At 37.4% G+C, this 24043-nt stretch overlaps 1 protein-coding gene across 1 annotated transcript in view; it reads right to left on the reverse strand.

Annotated features, from left to right (window-relative positions):
* Positions 1–24043, reverse strand: part of Usp9x (ubiquitin specific peptidase 9 X-linked) — a 115420-nt gene that overhangs the window by 15828 nt on the left and 75549 nt on the right. Inside the window, exons 23-34 of the mRNA XM_051142419.1 lie at positions 23645–23923; positions 22573–22698; positions 21050–21175; positions 18370–18536; positions 15466–15574; positions 15114–15260; positions 13994–14140; positions 12092–12314; positions 9925–10145; positions 8228–8418; positions 4602–4775; positions 1571–1712 (exon numbers count right to left, since the gene is read on the reverse strand). Of these exons, the coding sequence (XP_050998376.1) occupies positions 1571–1712; positions 4602–4775; positions 8228–8418; positions 9925–10145; positions 12092–12314; positions 13994–14140; positions 15114–15260; positions 15466–15574; positions 18370–18536; positions 21050–21175; positions 22573–22698; positions 23645–23923 (2052 nt within the window). The remainder of the gene's footprint in view (positions 1–1570; positions 1713–4601; positions 4776–8227; positions 8419–9924; positions 10146–12091; positions 12315–13993; positions 14141–15113; positions 15261–15465; positions 15575–18369; positions 18537–21049; positions 21176–22572; positions 22699–23644; positions 23924–24043) is intronic.

The raw sequence follows: 24043 nt of genomic DNA on the forward strand, positions 1-24043 counted from the left end.
CCCAGACAGGCCTTGCATGTGTGATGCTTTTATTTTACCACATCCTACTAAAGTAAAGTAGTTGAGGTTACATGATTCTGCCACCAAGACCACCAGACCAAGCGAACTTTTTTTCTTCGGATAGGGCTTCATAGTATAGTTCCAGTTGGCTGCAGATTAGTGCACTATGAAGCTTAGGCATGCCTGAGCCCATAGCAATTCCGGTACTTCCGCTTCTCTTGTGTAGCTGCTCTAGATCACTACACCTAGCTCTTCAAGCAATGATTTTATGTCTAAGTGTATCTACCGCATGTGTGCTGGTGGGCGAAGAGGCTAAAGAAGGGCATTAGACTCCCTGAAACTGGATCCATAGATGGTTGTGAAATGCCACATGGGTGTTGGAAACTGAATCCCAGGTCCTCTAACAGAGCAGTTAGCACTCTTCATAGCTGATCAATCTCTCTAGCTTTCTAAGCAAATTCTTTAAAATGCACTATCAAGATTTTATAAGATTTACTTGAATTACAATCACAAGGTATTTCTGTGAAGTTGACATAAAGATTAACTGATTAATAACATGGAAATTGCCTATACCAGTTAATACAAATTGCAAAAATTAGTCATTTACACATTACTTACTGCCTGGTTTCTATACTGTCCTTGCCTCAAGCCATTATTTGTTATTTATAGTTACCCCAACTAAGGCTGTTTGTTGTAAGCAAAATGAATAGTTTACTTTCTATTGGGCAATTAGAAGTTAGTTAGGTGCTTTATACCCCATAATCCCAATGTACATACTTCAATACTTCTCTAAGTGGTGTGCTGGGCCAAACAACACAGGTAGAAGTAGTTTGGAAGTTGGAAAAAATAAACACAATTAACTATTAATATGTGTGACCGTCCCCTCTCCCTTAAAGAGCTATGTTCCCATAGACAAATAAAAAATAAAAAAAAATCAGGTGGTAAAACGAAATTTTACTGTATTTTGTTTCAGGAAAATAATCTTGGAAGTTAAGAGGAAAAAATGGTTTCCTCCATGGGCTTTGCAGTTTGTTTTTTGGCAGAAACAAATTTACTCATGATGCACATAACAAAGGTGATATCAAGCTACTATAATTTTGTTTTTTCTCACCTTTTCTGGCATTGCAGTTTAACTTACTTCTATACACACCTACAAACTCACACACACATACAAACTCACTCTATCCCTCACTCATATATACCCAACTGTTTCTTATCACAAAAGTAGGGGAAAAAAAGAACTGTTAACTCTGAGGATGAACAAAACCCAACATCTTTAAAATTCATGAAATATTCCAGGTGTGGCACTGTACACCTTTAGTCCTAGCACTCTGGAGTAGATCTCTACAAGTTCAAGGCAGCCTAATTATTACAACCAACAAAATATAGGAGACTATCTCGACACAACAAAACCACCGCAGGCAACAAAAAAGCCCCCAAATACATTAATTATAATTAAAGTATATGTACACATAGATATATACTGTAAATGAACCACATCCTCAAGGAAAACTCCCTCACCGGAAGATATTGATTACCTATGTAGTTTTTTAAAACAGATAATTCATACCTTTTTATTGCATTTTTCACAATGATAAGCATTTGCTCCTTCTAATAAATCTCCTTTGACATACTGTTCCAAAGAATCAAGAAGATTTTGGTGGTTTCTAATGTCTACATTCAGAGTCGTAAAAGATTCTTCACATTCGTACCTAAAGATATTATTTAAGAAATTATCAGAAAAGGATTTACTCTTTAGTTTTCTAAATACTTCATTATGCATTTAATGAACTAAATTTTTAATATTCAGACTATGAAACCCCAAGAGGGAATATTACCAATACTGATGCTGCCATCAATGACAAACTAAGCCTATGAGTAGATAAAATAGTTTGGCTTACGTAAAAATAGCATCTCTTAAAAAAAAACTACACTGTGGGGCAAGGCTTGGTGATGCACGCCTGTAATCCCAGCACTCTGGAGGCAGAGGCAGGCAGACCTCTGTGAATTCAAGGTCAGCCTGGTCTCCAAAAAGTCCAGGATAGTCTAGGATACACAAAGACACCCTGTCTAGAAAAAACAAAACATTTTAAACTTTGTGTGATCATGGTGGTTTTCTACCTCTACAACATGGGACTTGAAATAGATCTGAGGTCATCAGGCTTGGAGATGAGCACCTTTATCTTGGTGAGCCATCTCACTGGCTTAAAATTATCATCTTGGGAATTGCAAAAACACCACTGACTTCTGTTTTAAAAGAATTTAAGCTGGGCGTGGTGGTGCACCAGTACTCGGGAGGCAGAGGCAGGCAGATCCCTGTGAGTTCGAGGCCAGCCTGGTCTACAAACTGAGTCCAGGATGGCCAAGGCTACATAGAGAAACTGTCTTGAAAAACCAAAAAATAAACTGAAAACAACTTTTAAAATGTATTATTTATAGTGTGTGGGTGTGCTATTGCATACACAATACATGTCAGAGAACATTTTGTGAAACTGGTTCTCTACTTCCTTATTTTGCCAAACTTGAGCTTCCAAGTGACTTTACAAGCTGAACCAACTCACTGCCCCCAAACAATATTTTTGGGGGACTGGAGAGGTGGCCCAGAGGTTAAGAGCACTGGCTGCTCTTCCACAGGTCCTGAGTTTAATTCCAGACAACCCCATGATGGCTCAGAACCATCCATAAGGAGATCTGGTGCCCTCTTCTGGCAGGCAAGCATTACATGCAGGCAAAACAATGTATACATAATATAAATCTTAAAAAAAAAAAAAAAAGTTTTAAAAATTTATGTGTAAGTTTCTGTGTCTGCCATGTGCTGTGTGCCCACAGAGGCCAGAAAAGGGTCCCCTGGAGTTTGGGTTATGGCTTTGAACTGGCTGATATGGGTCCTGGGAATTAAACTTGGGTTGTATGGAAAAGCAACTAGAGTTTGTACCTGGCACCTCTCAAAGCCCCAGGTATTAAAAAAAAAAAAAAATGTGCATGGGTATTTTGCCTGCATGTATGTTTGTGTCAGATCTCCTGGAAATAGAGTTATGGACTATTTGTTATGTGTCGCTATGTGGGGGCTGGGAATTAAACCTGGCTCCTCTGCAAGAACTGCACTTCCAATTTTTTTGGTTTTTGTTTTGTTTTCTGAGACAGGGTTTCTCTTTTACACAGAGCCCTGGCTGTCCCGGACTCTTTGTAAACCACGCCCACGTCTGCCTCTACCTCCTGAGTGGCATGCACCACCATGCCCGACAGCACCCCAACTTTTTAAATTAGTACACAGAGTACCAGGTTTCCTTATAGCACTGAAATAGAACCTTGGTGTGATAACAGTCAGAAATGCATGTTTAACATTTCATATAGAGTACATAAACTTTTATTTTTAAAAAGATTTATTTATTAATTATGAATATCATGTATCTGCACCATTCGCATGCCTACTGCCTGAGGAGGCCAGTTTTGTCAGATCTGACAAAACTAAAGATACAAATGGTTGAGAGCCAACATATAGGTGCTCAGAACTAAAACCCGGTCCTCTGCTGACTGCTCTTAATCACCTTGCCACCTCACCAGGCCTTTTATTTAGCTATTTTAAAAGGCATTCTAAACTTTTGTATTCTTCCTGCCTCACCTCTCAAGCACTGGGATTAACTACAAGCAAGAGCCACTATAGCCAGAACTCTTCTTTCTTTCTTTTTGGTTTATGGAGACAGGGTTTCTGTTTTAACCCTGGCTGTGCTGGAAAACACTCTGTAGACCAGGCTGGCCTCAAACTCAGAGACCTGTCTGACTCTGCCTCCTGAGGGCTGGGATTACAGGTGTGTGCCATCACTGCCCAGGCTACAGCCAGATCTTAATTTTCCTTTAAAATTTAAGAACTATAGGAACAACAAGAAATACCATTTACCACCTCAACTTTTGTATTATTTTGCATGTACGCATACCTTAAGAATGATAATAGGTGGTTTTTTTGAGAGGGGGAGATAATAGCTGGAACTTAAAAAAAAAACTTTCTTTTTTAAACAAGATTTACTTATTATTTATGTAGTATTCTGCCTGCATGTGTATCTGCCTGCCGGAATGGGACACCAGATCTCATTATAGATGGCTGTGAGCCACCATGTGGTTGCTGGAATTGAACTCAGGACCTTTGGAAGAACAGAGAGTGCTCTTAACCTTTGAGCCATCTCTGTAGCCCCAGCTGGTACTGTTTTAAAAGTGATTTTTCATTTAAAAAAAAAAAAAAACACATGCAGCTTGTCATTTTTTAAATTCAGTATATCTATATTATTATTTAAACTCTAAAATAAAAAGGCAATCTTTTAAATAACATCTCTAGTCATATGCAAACAGTTATCTTAGTTCTTTAGGAATATATAAAAGAAATGAAAGTATGAAATAGTAAGATATTAAAAGCAACAATAAAGTTATTTAACAAAATAAAAAAATCATCCCATAGTACTCAGATATCCACTATACTCAATCAGTTGTAGCAGTTTAATAGATATTGGTACATTCCATTTTTTATATTAGCACCAGTAAGAATTTTATTCTTAAAAAAAAAATTTCATTCTTGTTGGCATATAACAGTATTATATATTAGCACTTACCTATGTGGGCAGCCTTGACAAATCTTCTGATCAGCAAAGGAACCTCCCAAGACTTTACTTAGCATAGCTGGATGTCCTAAGGCTTTTAAAGCTTCATCTAAACTATCCACCAATGAGTTAAAGAACTCTAAAGCATCATGTTGTTCACGAAGATTAACAGGCTCACCCCAAAGCCTGAGAAATGAATGGAATATAGCATGTAAACAATGACAGCATATTGAACAACCACAGGAAGTAGGAAGCAACACAAAAAGCCAGCACTTATGTTCAGAGTATGAGAGGAGAGTGAGACTCAGAGTAAAAGTGGTACTTCAGGGGCAAACAAATGCCATAGAACTACTGCTATGGTTGATGCATGGCTCTCAAAAGGGCAACTGCTTCAGGTGCATTCTGAACCTGTAAAATGAAGTGGTGGATCTTACAGGGATGTTTGCACTAAGTAGTTTTCTAAATATTGGACTAAAGACAAAAACAGTTGAGCCTACATTTGTTTCTTTTTGGTTAGTTTTGTTTTTTGGTTTTTTCGAGACAGTTTCTCTGTGTATCCTTGGCTGTCTGTCCTAGACTCACTCTATAGACCAGGCTGGCCTTGAACTCACAACAATCCACCTGCCTCTGCCTCCCAAGTGCTGGGATTAAAGGTATGCGCCACCACACCCGGCGTGTCTACATTTATTAAACTAATTTTTCTAAGTTAAAAAATGTTTGATTTGTTCTACAGTTGCTCTCTTCAGTGATCCAAGGACTAAAGTCAGACAAACTAATCCCCCAAACCAACTATTGCTCATACACATGTATATAACACAAAATGAGAACAGCCATTGCTCAAGCTCAGGTTCTAATGGAATCTACTAGACATCTGACATTGAAGGATCTAAGTGTTTTCTTTCCAAGCAAGATATTTTAACAAATGCACTTTATATACTCTAAAGCACTGTTTGATAAGCATTTCTTGTACGGCAAATAATATCAGCCGGGTGTGGTGGTACACGCCTTTAATCCCAGCACTCAGGAGGCAGGTGGATCGCTGTGAGTTCAAGGCCAGCCTGGTCTACAAAGCCAGTCCAGGACAGCCAAGGATACACAAAGAAACCCTGTCTCAGAAAACAAAAAGCAAAACAACAACAACAAATATTTATTTATTATTATGTATACAGTGCTCTACCTGTATGTACACCTGCATGCCAGAAGAAGGCAGCAGATCTCATTATAGATGGTTGTGAGCCACCATGTGGTTGTCTGGAATTGAACTCAGGACCTTTGGAAAAAAGGCTAGTGCTCTTGAAGCCTCTGAGCCATCTCTCCAGCCCTGTACCTCACTTTTGTAGACTTGACTCCTGATTGCTGGGATTAAACTTGTACATCACCACTGCCACCGCCACCACCAGCAGCTGGCAAGTGTAGTGTTTCTTATTTGAGTATAGTAGCACAGTAGGTACTGACTTAAAAATGTCAACTGAAATTAAAAAAACAAAACAAAAATTACCAACCACATAAAACCAAACCCACCAGAGCAGTACATTTATGCTGTCTTTACCATAAAACTATGGGAAATATGATATGGTTACTATAATGATTGGTGAAGCAGTGTCTCACCATCTATGTAACAAGTTAAAGACTGTTCATCAAGTGATTATTCTAAAAGGAACAAGCTTGGCCCTATCCTTATTCCCTCTGTTCATGGATTTTTTTTTCTCATACACTCTGTCATCACCATTAACAGAAGTCAACCAATGACCCCTTGGACTTCAAATCTTTAAAATTGACCTAAATAAACCTGTTTTCTTCATAGATTATCAGTGGGAAGGATTTCATTGTGTAAGTCGAATGAGTTACTGCTGCTACCAGAAGAGACAGAAAAACACCATGTACTAACTCCTCATGAGGGCAAACAAGAAGTCACACTACTCATCCAGTAGCCTTGCCTATCCCCTGCACAAAATAAAAAATACCATGCTAGTATGATCAAGTTTCTAGATCTCATTGGGCACCTTAAAGAACATGCAGGGAAAAAAAAGAGAAAATACTATTTGTGGAATATGTTCCTCGTGTGGATTTTGATTTTGAGAAAATATAGAGGAAAATTATTTGAGATAATGAGGAAAGTTCAAACATGGTATTCAATATCAAGGGAGCTTTAAAAAGCACAGTAATAGGTTCATTATAATGCTTTAAAAGACATCAAAAACACATAATGAAGTATTTATAGGTGAAGCTATCACCTGTGATTTGTCTCAAAATAATTTGGAAAGAAGTAAGAACATAAGTAAGATTGTCTATGAGCTGACTACCAGTCAAGTGAAAGTATATATGAGTCCCTATGATTCTACTGTATATGCGTCAGGTATTTTCAGAATCAAGGTAGTAATGCCTTAAGAGACTAAAGGAGGCTAGAAAGATGGCTTAGCAGTTAAGATCACTTGTTCTTGAAGAGAATTTGGTACAGTTCCCAGCACCCACATAGCAGCTAAGGATTATTTGTAATGCCAGTTCCAGAGGGTTCAATGCCCTCTCCTGGCCTCCAATAACAGCAGGCATGGATGTGGTGCATAGACATAAATTCAGACAAAACAACAACAAAAACATGTATATGAATAAAATAAATTTTGACTGAATGTGGTGGTGCATGCCTTTAATTCTAGCACTGTTGAGTCAGAGGAGGAAGTACATCTGAGAGCTTAAGGCGAGTCTAGTCAACAAAACAAGTTCCCAAACATCTAGGACTATATAGAGCAGTGGTTCTCAACCAGTTTGGTAACCTGTATCTTCAAAAATATTTATACTATAATTCATAACAGCAAAATTATGATTATGAAGTAACAATGAAAATAATTTTATGATTGGGGTCACCACAACATGAAGAACTGTATTAAATTAGGATTGCACCATTAAAAAAAGCTGAGAACCATTGAATTTGAAGGTGTGTAGCTGGGGGTGGGCTTTGAGACTTCAAAAAAGCCTTCATTAGGACCACCACCTATTTTTCTACCTGTTGACTATGGATTAGGATGCAAAGTTCTAAGCTACTACTCCAGCACCATGTCTGTCTGCTTCTTACCAAGATGATAATGGACTGACCTTCAGAAACTGTAGGCCAGCCCCCCCCCAATTAAATGCCTTCTTTTTATAGAAGTTGCCTTGGTTACAGACTCCTTACAGCAATAGAACAGTAACTAAGACATCAAAAATGAGACTAAAGAATGTTGTCCCTGTATCACATATTATACAAGGAATCTATTTAACATGTTGAATAAAAAAAAAACAAAAACAACAAAAAAAGTAATTTTGTCCTTCCTCACTATAACAGTTAAGGGAAAAACCTACAGACTCTTACGCTCAAAAGAAAAAAAGAAAGTCTAAGGATAGATTATTACTTTTGCTTAAATGCTCAACATTAAGGTATCTTAAGCTATGTATTTTAGGAATATGAGCTATTCAATAAGTTTGTTGGCTTTTTTGTTTGTTTTGGTTTTTCAAGGCAGGGTTTCTCTGTATAGCCCTGGCTGTCCTGGACTTGCTTTTTGGCCAGGCTGGCCTCGAACTCAGAGATCTGCCTGCCTCTGCCTCCCGAGTACTTATTCATCAAGTTTTAAGATGTGTTTTATTACTATCCACCCATAATTTACCTGAACTGTTTCCAAAATCCTCTGGGCACATAGTACTGTAGTCGAGAAGCAGCTAAATGACCAAAGATAACCTGAAGGTGTCTCAGAACACCAATATTGTACTCTTTCCTATCTTCTGTTTTACTTAGTGCTGGTTTGTCTTCAAATTGTTGAGGATATCCAAACACATCGTCCCTTGGATCAACATTGCTCTAGAAACCAAAAAGATACCATTAATAAGCCAATCAGAAATGTAGTAAAATATGTTCAGATAAATTCCAGTTAGTGAACATATACCTTTACTTGGTTTCCAAGCACCTAATTTTCAAAAGGTGTTTATACTTAATTTTTAGCCTTAGTCTTTATTCATGCCATTTCACACAGGTGAGAATTTAGACATTAATAGCTATAAAAGAATGAAGCTGAATGTCCCTTAAGATTACATAGAAAACCCAATTTAATTTGCACTGACGTACTGAAAATTAGAGCTAAAAAACAAAACTCTCAGCCAGGCGTGGTGGCACATGCCTGTAATCCCAGTACTATGGAGTCAGAGGAAGGCGGGTTGCTGTGAGTTCGAGGTCAGCCTGGTCTACAAAGTGAGTACAAGACAGCCAAGGCTACACAGAGAAACCCTGTCTCGAAAAAACAGAAAAAAACCAAAGCACTCTTGAAGGCAACTTGAAAGCCAGGACTACACAGAGAAACCCTGTCTTTAAAAAAACAACAACAACAACAACAAAAAAAAACACAACACTGTTGCTGATAATGATTTCTTACTATGACTTCAAAGGTACAAGCATCATATGACAAGTTGGATCTCAGAAAAATGGAAAAAAAAAAAAAAAACCTCTTGTATAAATATACCGTCAAGAGAGGCAATGAATGCATTTACTATAGGAGGAAAATGGAAAATCATTTATCCAACAAGAAGCAGAATCCAGGATAGAGAACTCCTTAAACCCACAATTCAAAATTTAAAATTCCAAAAAGCTGGAAAGTCTTTAACTCCAGCACTTAGGAGGCAGAAACAGGCAGAATTCTATGAATATGAGGCAAATCTGGCCTACACATCAAGTCACAGTCCAGCCAGAACTACATATAATGAGACCCCATTAAAAAAAAAAAAAGTAGAGAACACTAAAGGCCGGTGTATATGGACCCGGGGTTGGGAGGAGGGCGGAGGGGGGTGCACAAACGGGCCATTGCTGATTTAAATGAGTCAAATTTCAACTTCTATCAAATACTCCACAAAGTGGTAGCCCAAGTAGGAGATGCTATGCTAAATTTCAAACATACTTTTGACAGTTTAAAGAAGAAAAACAAGGCACAATTAGTTCTTTATATACACTGACAGCATCTGTGTATTCACAACGGTAAATATTGGGAGGAAATTTGAATCTGTACCAAATGTGTACAGGCTTTAAAAAAAATCATCACTTCTTATGCAATACAAAAACCATACAGCATTGACACTGTTTGAGGTATTATATATAATCTAAAGATGACCTAAATCATCTATAGATTATTGTATAGGTTCCATTCAGACTGTTATCAGTGGATTTTGATATTCTGTGGTGGGGACGGGGGATGTTGGAAGTGAATCCTGGAGCAATCTCTCCTGTGGAAACTGACTGGCAAGTGTACTTCTGCCCTCAGTAGCCAATGAAAAGATGGCATCAAACACAGAAAACAGAAGTAATAGAAGTAAAATTTACCTCATTGTCCTGCTTCTCATCCCCAGACATATCATCATCTACATCACTACCTGTGCCTTCAATTGCAAGAATACCGTTCCTGATAGAGGGAATCATATAGAGTTGCTGAATCACAGAATTCATGTAACAAGTAGCACCAGCATTTTTCAACCCTACAAATCCTTTTGGGGGGCGGGGTCCAACAGGTGGCAGGTATTCCCACTCAGTAAGTGCTTCACAAGCTGAAAAAGAAAGAAGTCTTATAAGCATAAACAATTTTGTGCTTTTCAAGCTCTATTAACCTGACACAATAGTAACACTACTACCTAAGCAGCCACTGCAGCAGGGCTCTCACTTGGCATTTCTCCATTAATAAACTGCATTAAAGACAGATACCAACTCACATCAATGCAGGCTCCTTCATCTACAGATCTATGATCCTAATATGTTTTTGAGGCAGGGTTTCATATAACTAGGCTAGCCCAGAACTACCAATGTAACTAAGGATGATCTTGAACGTAAGATTCTCCTTATTTTACCAACCTCCAGCACTGGAATTATAGGTATGCTAAGCAAACATTCTAACAACTGAGGCACATGCCCGATTCACACAAACCCTATTATTTTTAATGTGGTGCTGCTTCTATGGCAGTCTCTAATATACTCACATGAGATAGCATACAGCTAACAATTCCTTGTTAGGTTAGAGTTTCTCTGTATAATACCAATATATTTGGTATTTTTATTTATGTATATGTTTATGTGTATACAGGCCAGAAATATGTGTAGAAGCCCTAGAGTTGGAGTTACAGTATTTATGAGACACACAACGTGGGTGCTGGAAACAAACCTCAGGGCATCTACAATAGCAGCAAGCATTCTTAACCAGTAAGCCATTATTAACTTTTAGTTTATATGCATAACGACATGTGGTGGTTGCTCAGCTTTAATGAAATCTATTCATTCATGTTTGTGGTTTCAATAAGCCCCCAAAGCCACCTGGATTTATGCCCTGGTCTGACACTTGCAAATGTAGTTAAGGTTAAAACTAGTTCTGCTTATATCTATTCACACAGTGCTATTTCTGAGGAGCAAACCAGATAGATACTTACTAAACATATCCTTATATTTTTGTACCTAGTATAAAGTGGGAAACATTGTAAAAATAACTTTCTAGGTGGCCAGTTAAATAAATGACAATATACAAAAATGAAAGGTACACAGCCAAGAGATGAATAGGTAAACCATTAAGTGTTGGATAAGGAATAATGACAGCTAAATCAAAGTGAAGACTATCAGAGGGCTAGAGAGATAGGGCTAAGCAGTTAAGAACACTGGCTGTTCTTCCAAAAGACCTAAACACACAGAGAAGATGAGAAGAAACAAACAAATGATTATGGCTATCAAAAAGGCCAAGGGAACAGATGAGAAGATATATACTTTTTTTTCTCTGTGTAGACCAAGCTGGCTTTGTGTACTTTTATTTTATTTTGTAAGCTGCTTTGATCACGGTGTTTTATCAGATTAATGGAAAATTAATACAAATAGGTTGGCTTCAAACTCACAACTATCTTTCAAAGTACTAGTGTACAGGCATGTACTGCCATACCCGATTTGTACTTAAATCCCATCCCCCTAGCCCCAGTTTTTCTCTGTATAGCCTTGGTTGTCCTGGAACTAGCGCATAAACCAGGTTGGACTCACACAGAGATCCACCTGCCTCTGCTTCCCCCAGTGTTGGGGTTAAAAGCGTGTACCACAACCCCTAAAAAACTTTTAACATGCAAATATTATAACTCTAAAGGAAAACTCCTCTCCATTAAGCTAGGACAAAAACTTCACCTCATTATACTTAATTTGCTAGAAATGAGAGAAGTGGAGGTACTTCTCTATGAGGGCCCGAAAGGTTTTCTGAGTCAGTAGATTAATAGATTTAGATTCTGGTTGCATTTACTGCTGCTCCTGACTACAATGGAGATAGGCTGTATTTCAGATTTGAACGATTACATGTAACTTATCAAAAAACTTGCACTTGTACTACCACTTATGGTCTCATATCTACTTGCTAAAAAATCTTAGACTAGTTACTAACAAAAAATATGACCTACAGATGTTTATAACAAAAAAAAAAAGCAAACAGAATCTTAAACAGAACCATCACCACAACTTTATGTTGTAAAGTACTTACTAGTTATGGCTGTACCAATGTAATACATTTCAGTCAAAGAGTCTACTATCTGTTTGAGGTTCCTCACACAGCCAACGGCTAATGCTACAAGTAACTCAAAACCAGCATTAATGGTAGCTGGTGAGCCACAGACAGGAATGGCCTGTTCAGCTGGGAGTTCTCCATTTCTCATATACTGGAGGTAAACATTGGATGCAGGAAAAATAAAATCGTCGATTAATTCCTAAACAGTTGAAAGAAAGGATTATATATTAGCAGTGACATTCTGGAAAGAGAATAAGTTGGTTAGAATTTAAAGCTACAGACAGAAAATGTGGGTTTTTTAGTGAAAATATTTCACTTTTAAACACTATTTACCAACACAGAGAATTTCTTATATTAATGAGATTAAGGCATAACTGTTGCAGTACCCAACAAATCTATATTTTACATTTACTTTTTTCTTTTTCTTTTTTTTATTTATTTTTTATTTTTATTAATTTATTCTTGTTACATCTCAATGTTTATCCCATCCCTTGTATCCTCCCATTCCTCCCCCCCTCTTTTTCTTTTCTTTCTTTCTTTCTTTTTTTTTTTTTTTTTTTTTTTAATTTGAGAAAAGAGTCTCTATGTAGCCCTGGCTGTTCTTGAATTCCAGAGATCCTTATGCTCAGTTCTATTTTATATTTACCTTAAAAATCAAGTGGCTATCAATATAAGCCAATTTAGAATAAAATTATACTAAAATGACTTTTTGGGGGGGGGCTCTCAATTACCCTGTTAAAAACACTCAGCAAGCCAGGCATTGTGGCACACGCCTTTAATCCCAGCACCCGGGAGGCAGAGGAGGCGGATCTCTGTGAGTTTGAGGCCAGCCTGGTCTACAAAGTGAGTCCAGGACAGCCAGGGCTAACACAGAAAGACCTTGTTTTAAAAAACAAAAAACAAAACACCACTCAGTAAAGGGCTAGAGAGATGGCTCAGAGGTTAAGAGCACTGGCTGCTCTTCCAGAGGTCCTGAGTTCAATTCCCAGCAACCACATGGTGGCTCACAACCATCTGGGATCTGATGCCCTCTTCTGGCATGCAGGTGTATATATAAATAGAACACTCATACATACATATAAATAAATTAATTAATAACACTCATCAAAGAATTAAATTCTTTGGTGAATGTACGACATAGTCTTTACAAAACATAGGATGCCAGGTATGGTGGCACATACTTTTAATCTTAGTATTTAGGAGTCAGAGGCAGGCAGATCTCTGTGAATTCCAAAATAGTCAAAACTATATAGACTACATCTTCAAAAAGGAAAACAAAACAAAACAGATGCTTGATTCATTTAAATAGCCTTAGGAACAGTTCAGATTCTTCAAAAATTAAAAATGAAGTAACACTTTATACTGACATGTAATTACATGTAATACCTAGAAAAATGCTATGGCCACTGGAAGACACAACTGCTCTACATTGTATAAACAGATGTTGTAACCTTGATAAAGATTTTTTTCTTTAAAGATTTTTAAAATATTAAAGATTTATTTATTTATTAAGAATACAGTGTTCTTGCACATGTGCCTGCACACCAGAAGAGGGCACCAGATCACATTATAGATGGCTGTGAGCCATCTCCTCTGCCCCTGGTAAAGATTCTTAAAAGGCAGAGGTGACTGTTCTTCCAAAGGACCTAGGTTCAATTCCCAGAACCCACTTGGCAGTTCACAACTGTGTGTAATTTCAGTTCCAGGGGATATGACACTCTCACACAAAGAGGCTTAACACCAATTTATAAAATAAAGATTTTTTTAAAAGCAGGTTTTATAAAAGGTCAAGATATCACACCAAAGGCCTAGTACAGATTCAATGACAACACTTAGAAGGTTACGATATGTAGTTTAGAATCAAGAACACAAACTTACTTTAATGAGATTAGCACCTCCCTTTTCACAACCAATATGAAACTTTTTCTCAGGAGTCTGAAAAGCCAGTAGCTCTTTTGTAACCCCAAGGTGTCCTTCCAAGATCGTCTCTTCAACACCTGTCTCACCCGTTCTTTTAACATCATCCTGCCAAAGGAAAAAAAGGTAAATGCTTAACTTACGAAACGGAGGAATCTGAACAAGACAGCTAAAAGGACATGGGCCAATTCCTCTAAATCTTTCTAGTCAAGCAAGTTTAAATTACTTTAAATTTTATAGGCATATGATTTGCAGATTAATATAAGAAATGCTAATCTGAGGGCTAAAATCTGTTGTGGTTGGGGTGTGCACTGTCCTTCAAAAGGATCCTATGTCTGAACACTTGGTCCTAGCTTTGGGGTGCTATTTGGGACACCTAAGAAAACTCCAGAAGGTGGAACCTTCCTGGAGGAAATACATTAGTTAGAAGGGCGTGTTTGTTGGCTTTGAGTTTTTGCCTGATTTACATTCTATCTCTGGCTATTCAGTTTCAATGTGAATGACCACCTTCCTGCTTCTGGTGCAATTCCTTCCCTTGACATGACAGACTGTTAACCCCTTCTCCCTTGTTTTTGTTGGGATAGCATATCACAGCAACAGAAAAGTAACCAATATATATATATATATCTCCAGAAATAAATTTGCATGTAAGGAGTCAAAAAACATATGATCAAAATTAGTGTATTTGACTACTTTTGGTTTTCTTTTGGAGGAGGGGAATAGGCCACCAGCATTTTCTTTAAAATAACAACGTGATGAATAGCAAAAAGCTAAAACTGTAACAAAAACTTAGTATAACAACCCGACACCCTACTCTGACCAAAAAGGTCTCACTATGTAACCCTGAATTCAGAAATGTTACTAGGGCTAAAAAGCATGTAACCACCATGCTTAGCTTGTATCTACCTCTTAAGCACACATCTTCTATAAGTAGTAATGCATTCATTCTGTAAAGCACAATGCAACAAAAAAATCTGTTCTAGTTTGGAGTTTCTTCACCAAATGTTCTAAACTATGAACCATTTATTAATGAAACACTATTTCTTAATGATAGAAACAAACAGTATTAACTGTGACTTACCCTAATTCTTTTAAGCCAATCAATTTCATTATTGAGAAGAACTTCAGCATTGGGTACATTAATGTTACTGTTGTAAGCATAATTAAGAAGGTGCCTTAAAAGAGTAAAGTAGTCGCCTGAATGTTTAGCCCTCTCTCTGGCTGTGCTCTGAAAATGATAAAATACAGTTTAATGAGTCAATATGTTCATGCTTAGAATACCCTTTTTAAAAACCCTGAGGTAACAAATGTTTTACTGTTAATAAAACCAGTATAGACAGCCCTAACTGATATAAGCTAGACTCAAATTCTTGAGTATCCTTCCTTGATGAAGGGATTAGTTACACGGGTAAACATATTTTTAAGTGTCTTACCCCCAAAACAGTAAAGAGCAGAGTAATGAAGAAAAGTAGAGGCCTGTGTCCCATGCAACATCTGGTGCACATTAAGAAGAATTGTTCCTGTGCCACTTGACGAACAGTTCTAAAATGGAAATTATTTACATTTAATATATTGTTTTCTCTTGGGGAGGGGGAATGGATATTATTGAGAACATAAATTAACATGCATTTAAACAGTCATGAGAAAATACATAAGTAGATGAGGTTACCACTTCATGTCAAAGGCTATGACCTAATACTGTCACTAAAGAGTTTGAGAGATGCTTTCTAATCTTTCTCCAAACAGGCTAAAAACTCTAATGCTCTATAGCAAACCTTAAAACTCCTCTACCAGCGAGCTGCACACCTTTAATTCCAGCACTCTGGAGGCAGAGGCAGGTGGATTTCTGTTGAGTTCAAGGCTAGCCTGGTCTACCAAGCAAGTCCAGGACAGCCAAGGATATAAAATGAAACCATGTCTTGAAAAACAAAAATTAAAAAATTAAAAAAAAACCCCATATACCTACTAACTCTCTTACAAAGAAATTTCATCCAACGGTACTTGAGAAGAAGGGCCAATAAGCATTATGGTATCACAGAAAAGATACCGCTACAGGCGTTCCTTATACCACAGTATTGCTTCCAAAAGCATGCTCTCCCCACATGAGAACAGCCACATGAGGAAATGCCAATTTTTTCAATCTAAAGAAATGGTGATAGGCCTGGCCAAGAATGTGGTGATAAATCTTTCAAGCAATTCTGACATTCTAGAGAATGTCAGGACAGAGAACCACTGTGTTTATACAGTCGTTCCTCTAAGATGATTCATGACATGGGAATTTTATTTAACCATTATGAATTAATCTTTTTCAGCAAGGCTGTACTATATACCCTTCACTAGAATAAACGCTCCAACTCCAAGGGGGCAGAGCTATCTCTTTTGACACGGTGCTTCTACAACCCCAAAGAGTATCTGAGATATAAACTTGTGTTCAAGAACCAGTTACAGTTAAATCAATGACAATACAACCTTCAGACCTGGGCCTGAATTTAAGATTCCTTTCAAGTAGAGAATGCTCAAATGGTAATGTCTAGGCAAAATATAAAATTATCAAAAACATCAAAATGTGAAGCACCTCTGGTCCCAAGTACATAAGAAAGAGCGATTTACTGTAAGAGGGGAAAAAAAATTCAGATACCTTAAAAAATAATTGACATCTTAATCTTCTAAGTATACTAAATCTAGGTGGATATTACTATTACAGACAAGTTAAGAAAAACAATGAGATGAAGTGCTTCAGAAAAAGAGGGGTTAAATAAGGGCAATGGATACAGCTCAGTGGTAGAGAACTGCTTGCCTAGCAGCTCAGGGCCCTGGGTTCTAACCACTATCACAGAAACCCGGCTACGTAACACACAAATAAAAGCGAGGGGGCAAAATAGTTTTCTAACTTACACAGTGGCAATCTTATCAACAAAATAACAGAAAACCTATTACACTAAATTCCTTTTAGTCTAGATATGAAAAACTTGCTAATTGAAGGATTTTGAAAGAAAATCAAGAGAGCAACAAAAAAAAATCTACTCTAAGGTTTGACTTCATTAAAAGTGTTGACTTATCAGCTTTCCTTCCTTTACAACCACCATGCAAATGCATTATTAACACTACAATGATTCATCCTAGTCTCCTTTTCAATGTACAGAGCTGTCCAACTATGTTCAAATTTTCTCAAAGAGGTAATAGCAAGCTTCCACTGTTCTGTACTTGCTTCGATCCCATGAAAAACACTTTTTTCTTTTATTGGTTTTTCAGGTTTCTCTGTGTAGCCTTGGCTTTCCTGGAACTTACTCTGTAGACCAGGCTTACCTCAAACTCAGATCTGTCTGCTTCTGCCTTCCAGTGCTGGGATTAAGGACATGTGCTGCTAACCACCACTACTTCACTGAAAAAGAGTTTCTTAATGGGTCAGACTGGCTGTTTTCAAAGAAATTACTCAAGGTCTTTTTCTGATCAGTAAACATTCTCATTCATATTCTACATCATATTTGTGTGTTGTCAGGAGTAGACAAGTTGTACCTGATGCATTAGCGATACCAATTAGATTTTGTGGGGTTTTTGTTTGCTTTGCTTTTTGTTTTTCAAAGCAGGGTTTCTAGAACTTGGCATGTCCGAGAACTAGCTCTGTAGCTGAGCTCAAACTCTGGCCTCTAACTCAGAGATCTGTCTGTCTCTGTCTTTAGTCTCACCAATAGTGAGATTAAAGGTAAGCACTCCTACCACCTCTCAGCTGTGGTTGTTTTTAGTTTTCTTTTCTTTTTTTTTTTTCTTTTGAGACATAGACTTGTTATGTAGCCCTAATTGTCCCAGAACATGTAGAGCATCCTGGCCTCAAATTCACAGAGATCCCCTTGCCTCTGCTGCCAGGGTATGTGCCATCATGCCTGGGCTAATTAGCTTGCCTAATTACCTTACATGTCAAGACCAGCATCAGACTAGCATAAAAGGGTGGAAACCATTTTCTACACATTTGAATGCCTAAACTTGAATGATTTGTTCAAAACAGCATTACTGATACTGGTAAAATGCTCTTGAAATGGAAAGATGAGGGATTTATTATGATCAATTTATCTTTATAAAATGCATGTTCATATGGTAGCACTTTTTATAAATTTCACATTAAATTAACAGTTGGCACAGACAGGAGATCAATGTTCTATCCAACTTTGACAAGTAAAACTAAACATATTTAAGGGAGGGCAAACATTAAGTGAAATTTTCTTCAACATTAATGTACCACAGAGAGTATTTGGTTTCTGTAATATCTTGTGCTAACATAAGTTTGACTCTACTTACAAAAACAAGATCAAGTTTTTTAAAAATTGAAAATAGAAACTTACTTGCTATGACAGTGCAATAGTAGGTCAATAATAAATGTCTGCCAAGCTTTTTCTTTACTTAGAGCATCTAAGGCTGTTGGAATCAAGGCGAAACACAATGTCATCACTTCCAATGCTTCACAGCAAACCTGTTCATCTTCAAGGTCTGGCTCATTGGCTGCATTGGTCTGCAAAATTGTAATTGGGAACAAATTATTTAACAAAGCTTTTAAAGAAAAACCATATGTAATATAAAAGTGTAAGGGAAAACTCCTGGCTGGGGAACAGAGGAAATAAGAAACGGAAGAAAGAGAAGCAAGAACAAAAATTCTGTTACAAAAGTGCAATTTACTCAAAGGAAGGATAGCAGGCTACCAAGAAGTAACTTGATACCCTATGAGCATATACATGGGGAGGAGGTCCCCCTCAGTCAGTCATAGAGGAGGGGAGTAGGGTGAAAGCAGGAGGGAGGGAGGAATGGGAGGATATAAGGGATGGGATAACAATCGAGATGTAATATGAGTAAATTAATTTTAAAAATCCAATTCTTTTCAAGTCAATTTAGAAATTACTTAAAAGAAAAATCCTTTATCACTTCAAAAGCTTAGTGCTTAAAAATTCACCTACTCAGTTAAAATACTTGGTCCCTCTCCTTACCCATATTTCGAGGCCTTTTCGAATAGTATGGAAACAACTATAATAAAAAGTAAAGTCTAAGGCTATGACCCAAAAGGGGTTGAAGACATAATGAGCATATATAATATATCATTAAGCACTATGTAGTGAGACGCTCCTAAAGGCCTTCTGAACCAACAACCAACCATTCCTTATGAACCACTCTGGCACAATACAGAGGAAATGGTAAAGCAGATCCATTATATATAGCTTTTCTACTGTGTTACTTTATTTAAAAAACACAAACAAACTACAATCTCTGTGGACAATTGCTCAGAAAGGGTTTGAAATTTTTCCTAATCCAAAATATGCTGTGATTTTACTCAAAAGCCAGTACTATAGTAGATGTAGCTGAAATAGGGTGTCAATTATTTTGCGGAATATGTATTCAATATGAATACATATTCAATATGAAGGGGATGCTACTATATTCTTAAGAATGTAGGAGTGGGGGGCTGAAGAGATAGCTCAGAGATCAAGAGCACTGTCTGTTCTTCCAGAGGTCCTGAGTTCAATTCCCAGCAACCACATGGTAGTTCACAACCATCTATAACGTAATCTGACACCCTCCTTCTGGCCTGTATGTGCAGGCAGAGCACTCATATACATATAAATAATTTTTTTAAAGGAAAGAATGTAACAGTATGGGCTGGAGAGCTGATTCAGTGGTTAAGAGCACTTTTTGCTCTTACAAAAGAACCGGGGTCCATTCAAAGCATCTGTATAGTAGCTTTCAAGGACCACGCCTTCATGGCACGTATACATGCATGTAGACAAAACACTCATAAAGATTTAAAAAAGTAAAAAGAATAAAATAAATAGAACTAAAAAAAAAAAAAAAAAATCCTACGAATGCAGCAGTATCCAAAGAACAGGTATACACGACAGAACCCTAACTTACAAAGGACTAAAAAATAATGGGAAAAAATTTAGAAAAAGCATAGTTTTTGAGATAGTCTGACTTCAGTTAAATGGAAAACCTATCCATCTATTTATGCACTTATTTATTTATTTGTTTGTTTGTTTAACGAGACAATGTTTCTCTGTGTAGTCCTGGAACTCAACTCTGTAGACTGAGGTGGCCTCAAACTCAGGGGCCCACCCGCCTCTGCTTCCTAATGCTGGGATTAAAGGGGTACAACACCACCATCTAGAAAATTTATTTATTTTTCATTTTATGTGCATTGGTGTTTTGTCTGCATGTATGTCTGTATGAGGGCGTCAGATCTTGGAGTTACAGACAATTGTGAGCTGAAATGTGGGTGCTGGGATTTGAACCCTGGTCCTCTCCAAGAGCAGTTAGGTGCTTTTAACTGCTGAGCCATCTCTCCAGGCCATTCCATTTTTAAAGTAGCGTCATAGCAGGATTAAATTCTTTATTTTCAAAGTAAATCTTATTGTTAGGAGGTGGTCTGGTGTATTTTGATGCTAATTAATAAAAAGCCATCGCACCTGGGCAGGGCAAATGGGATAGATTCCCAGGCACGAGGAGACAGAGAGAATCTTGGGAAGGAGAGACAGGAGAAGAGGAGAGAGGGAAAGAAGGCTGACATCGGTTAGGTGGAGGAGAGAACACATGGCCAGCGTGGATGGAGATTTGGCCCAGATGAAGAACATTAGCAAGTATTTGGGATTGTGGATGGGAGGTAGCTTGATAGAAATTATTAGAAACAGATGGCATGGGATATAGGACTGGTATGGAGTATGGAATACCTGCTCCACTATGGGAAGTCGTTTACAAAATTGAATCTGCCCTGCCAAGTTAACTAAGGCTATTTTAAAATGTAACAAGTGTCTGTGTCTTGAGTGATTGCTAGTGGGTTAGAAAATATTGCAATAATAATAATTATAGGCCTGATAATAATAATAACTAGGCCAACTGGTAATATAACAGCAACAAACTATAGCTACAATTTAATAACTATGCAAGTGATTATATTTTTAAAGATAAACATAGTAAAAGTGTAGCCATATGCACATTAACATTCATTTATATATAGGGGAAAATAGTTTTTACATTTCTTACCTTCTCATAAATTTTTGTGATTTCTTCATTTGGGCTGAATACCAGTTGTAAACCTCCACATCCTGATGTCCAAATAATTTTTTGTATAGCTCTAATTACACATATGTCAGGCATGTATCTTGAAGCCTATTAAAATAATAATTAAAACTGTTGGTAAGATTATTCATGTTAGCCAGACAGTGGTAGTGCACACGTTTTAATCCCAGCACTCGGAAGGCAGAGGGAATCTCTGTGAGTTCCACAACAGCCTGGTCTACAGAGAGTCCAGGATAGCCAAGACTACACAGAGATCATAGAAAATTACAACCATTGCACTCCCAGGAGTCAACTCAAAGAGAAAAAGAAAGTTCAAATTATGGTATAATATTTTCATAATACTTTTATTCATATCTAAAAGGGGAACACTCAAAGTGTATTTTCTCAATAAAAAATGGAATAATCTCAATAATATATTACTTTTATTATCTATATATGATGCATTTGCTTATTTATGTGGTTCTGAATATATGCATGCATGCGCATATATACATACATACATACATAACATATATATGTTTTTGAAACAGGGTTTCAGCTCTGGCTGTCGTGGAACTCACTTTGTAGACCAGGTTGGCCTAGAATTCACAGAGATCTGCCTGCTTCTGCCTCCCTAGTATTGGGATTAAAGGTATGAGCCACCATAGCTGGTTTATTATTTTTTTTTAAGATTTATTTATTAATTATGTATGTACACCTGCAGGCCAGAAGAGGACATCAGATCACATCATAGATGGCTGTGAGCCACCATGTGGTTGCTGGGAATTGAACTCAGGACCTCTGAATGAATAGTCAGTGCCCTTAACCGCCAGCCTCCATAATTGGTTTATAATGGAATAATAGTTAACAAAAATGAATGAACTACTGAGTCTTATAACACTGCCAACTAAAAGTCATTATTAACTTTTTAAATTTATTTTTTGAAATTGGGTCTTGCAATGCAAGCTGGCCTTTTATTTGTTAGCTTTCTGCTTCAATCTCCCAAGTGTGGGATTATATGCACATGGTCTACCTGGATTAAACTCAAAAAAATTAACTCTTTTGTAGGGACCAAAAAGTTACTGATTATGTACACTCTTAAAGAATGTTATGTATTATACAAAAAGTTGAAAATAAAGTACTAATAATACTAATTTTAGAAAAACATTATCTAGACTGAAATAGTAAAATATGAATGACTTAAAAAAGTTGTTTTAGGAGTTAGAGAGATGGCTCAGTGGTTAGGAGCATTGGCTGCTCTTCCAGGGGAACCAGGGTTCAGTTCTCAGCATCCAAATGAAAGCTCAGAACCATCTGTAGCTCCAGTTCCAGGGGATCTAAATGCCTTCTTCTAATCTCCAAGGGCATCAGGCATGCCAGACATGCAAGATGAACACAGACATATTACATGTAGGCAAAACACAAATAAAATAAAAAATTTAAATATGAAGTAAATTTGATAATTAAAACATTGTATATATGTCCTATATAACTTTTATAATACTAACCTCATCAGAAATCTGCTGAGCAAGACGAACAGACACATTTCTAAGCATGCATTCAGATGATGGGTTAGGAATGCTCTGAAGGGCACTTTGTAGCACCACCGCTTGATCATGAGTTACTTGGTTGACCTGGAAAAAAGTTAACCATTTTACTTGAATACTCTATGACTTGACTCAATCATCTGTACTCCATTCAACATTTCCTCCGGATGTTTTCATTCCACATTCAAACATAAAGCACTCCACCCCGCCAACATGGTATGCAAGTGGCACAAATTTCTCCACAATCACCTATTCCAGATTAATTTAATCCATGTCTCTACAAACAGATCAAGTCCGATCTCATCTAAAGATACAGTAAATCATAATGTCTTTTACATGTGTATCCTGCTTATAATCTCCAGTTATCAAATTCTACTTTGAAAATCAGAAAAAATAAAAAATAAAACTGAGCTGGGGGTGGTGGTGCATGCCTGTAATCCCAGCACTCAGAGAGGCAGAGGCAGGCAGATCTCTGTGAGGGCAGCCTGGTCTACAAGAGACTCCAGGACAGAGAAACCCTGTCTCAATAAACTGAAACCAAAAAGAAAAAAAAAAAAAAAACCAAATGGGATAAGACAATTATTGAGGGATGAAGAGATGGCTCAATGGTTAGGAGCACTGGCTGTTCTACCGAAGGAGCCTGGTTTATTTCCAAGCACCCAGATGGCAGCTCACATCTGTCTGTAATCTCAGTTAAAGGTGATCCAACACTCTCTCAGAGGTAAGTGCAGGAAGAACAGCAATGTACGTAAAATAAAAAATAAGTATTCTTTAAAAGAAGAAATTATAACTGCCTCCAAGTCTCCCATTATTCTGTCTTAAATATTGGCAATTACCTAAAATTACTCCCTCTCACTTTCAATCTCCACTGCCTTTTAGGATTGATAGTAGGCAAATCTTGGGTATAAGTGAAAAATTCTATTAACAAGATACCCATGGAAAGAAAATTTCTTAGAATTACTAAGAAATTTAACCTTAAAATTTTTTTATCTACAATTAGAGATCTTAAATAACCAAAACAAGTCTGTATTACCGATGTCAGAGGATTCACGCCTTCTACACCTGGCTGACAAGCTTCTGCCACAGCTCGAACATGGCCATAGCCAATGGCAGTTAGTAACAGTTTGGCTATTTTAAGAGCATTGAGGTAGGCACCCCTTCGAGTTTCCATATCTGCATTTGGTAGGAAGTTATTTCTGGTTAGCATACTCAGGACAAGGGGCAGACCACCACTTTTCAAGAAGTGAAACTGAAAATCAGAGGAATCATCCGCCAGGGGTGCACCAGCAGGCATTAACAAGGCATAGACTACCTGAAAATAAAAGGGGGAAGGGAAAAAGAGAAGGATTGTATTAAAAGGGATTTAAAATTCAACCTCGATTTCAGCAAGAAGACTGCTAAGACATTATTGGTCATTTCAAAACCACCTTGT

Source organism: Acomys russatus, chromosome X, assembly GCF_903995435.1.
Source record: "Acomys russatus chromosome X, mAcoRus1.1, whole genome shotgun sequence".
In the NCBI taxonomy this organism is placed as follows: domain Eukaryota; kingdom Metazoa; phylum Chordata; class Mammalia; order Rodentia; family Muridae; genus Acomys; species Acomys russatus.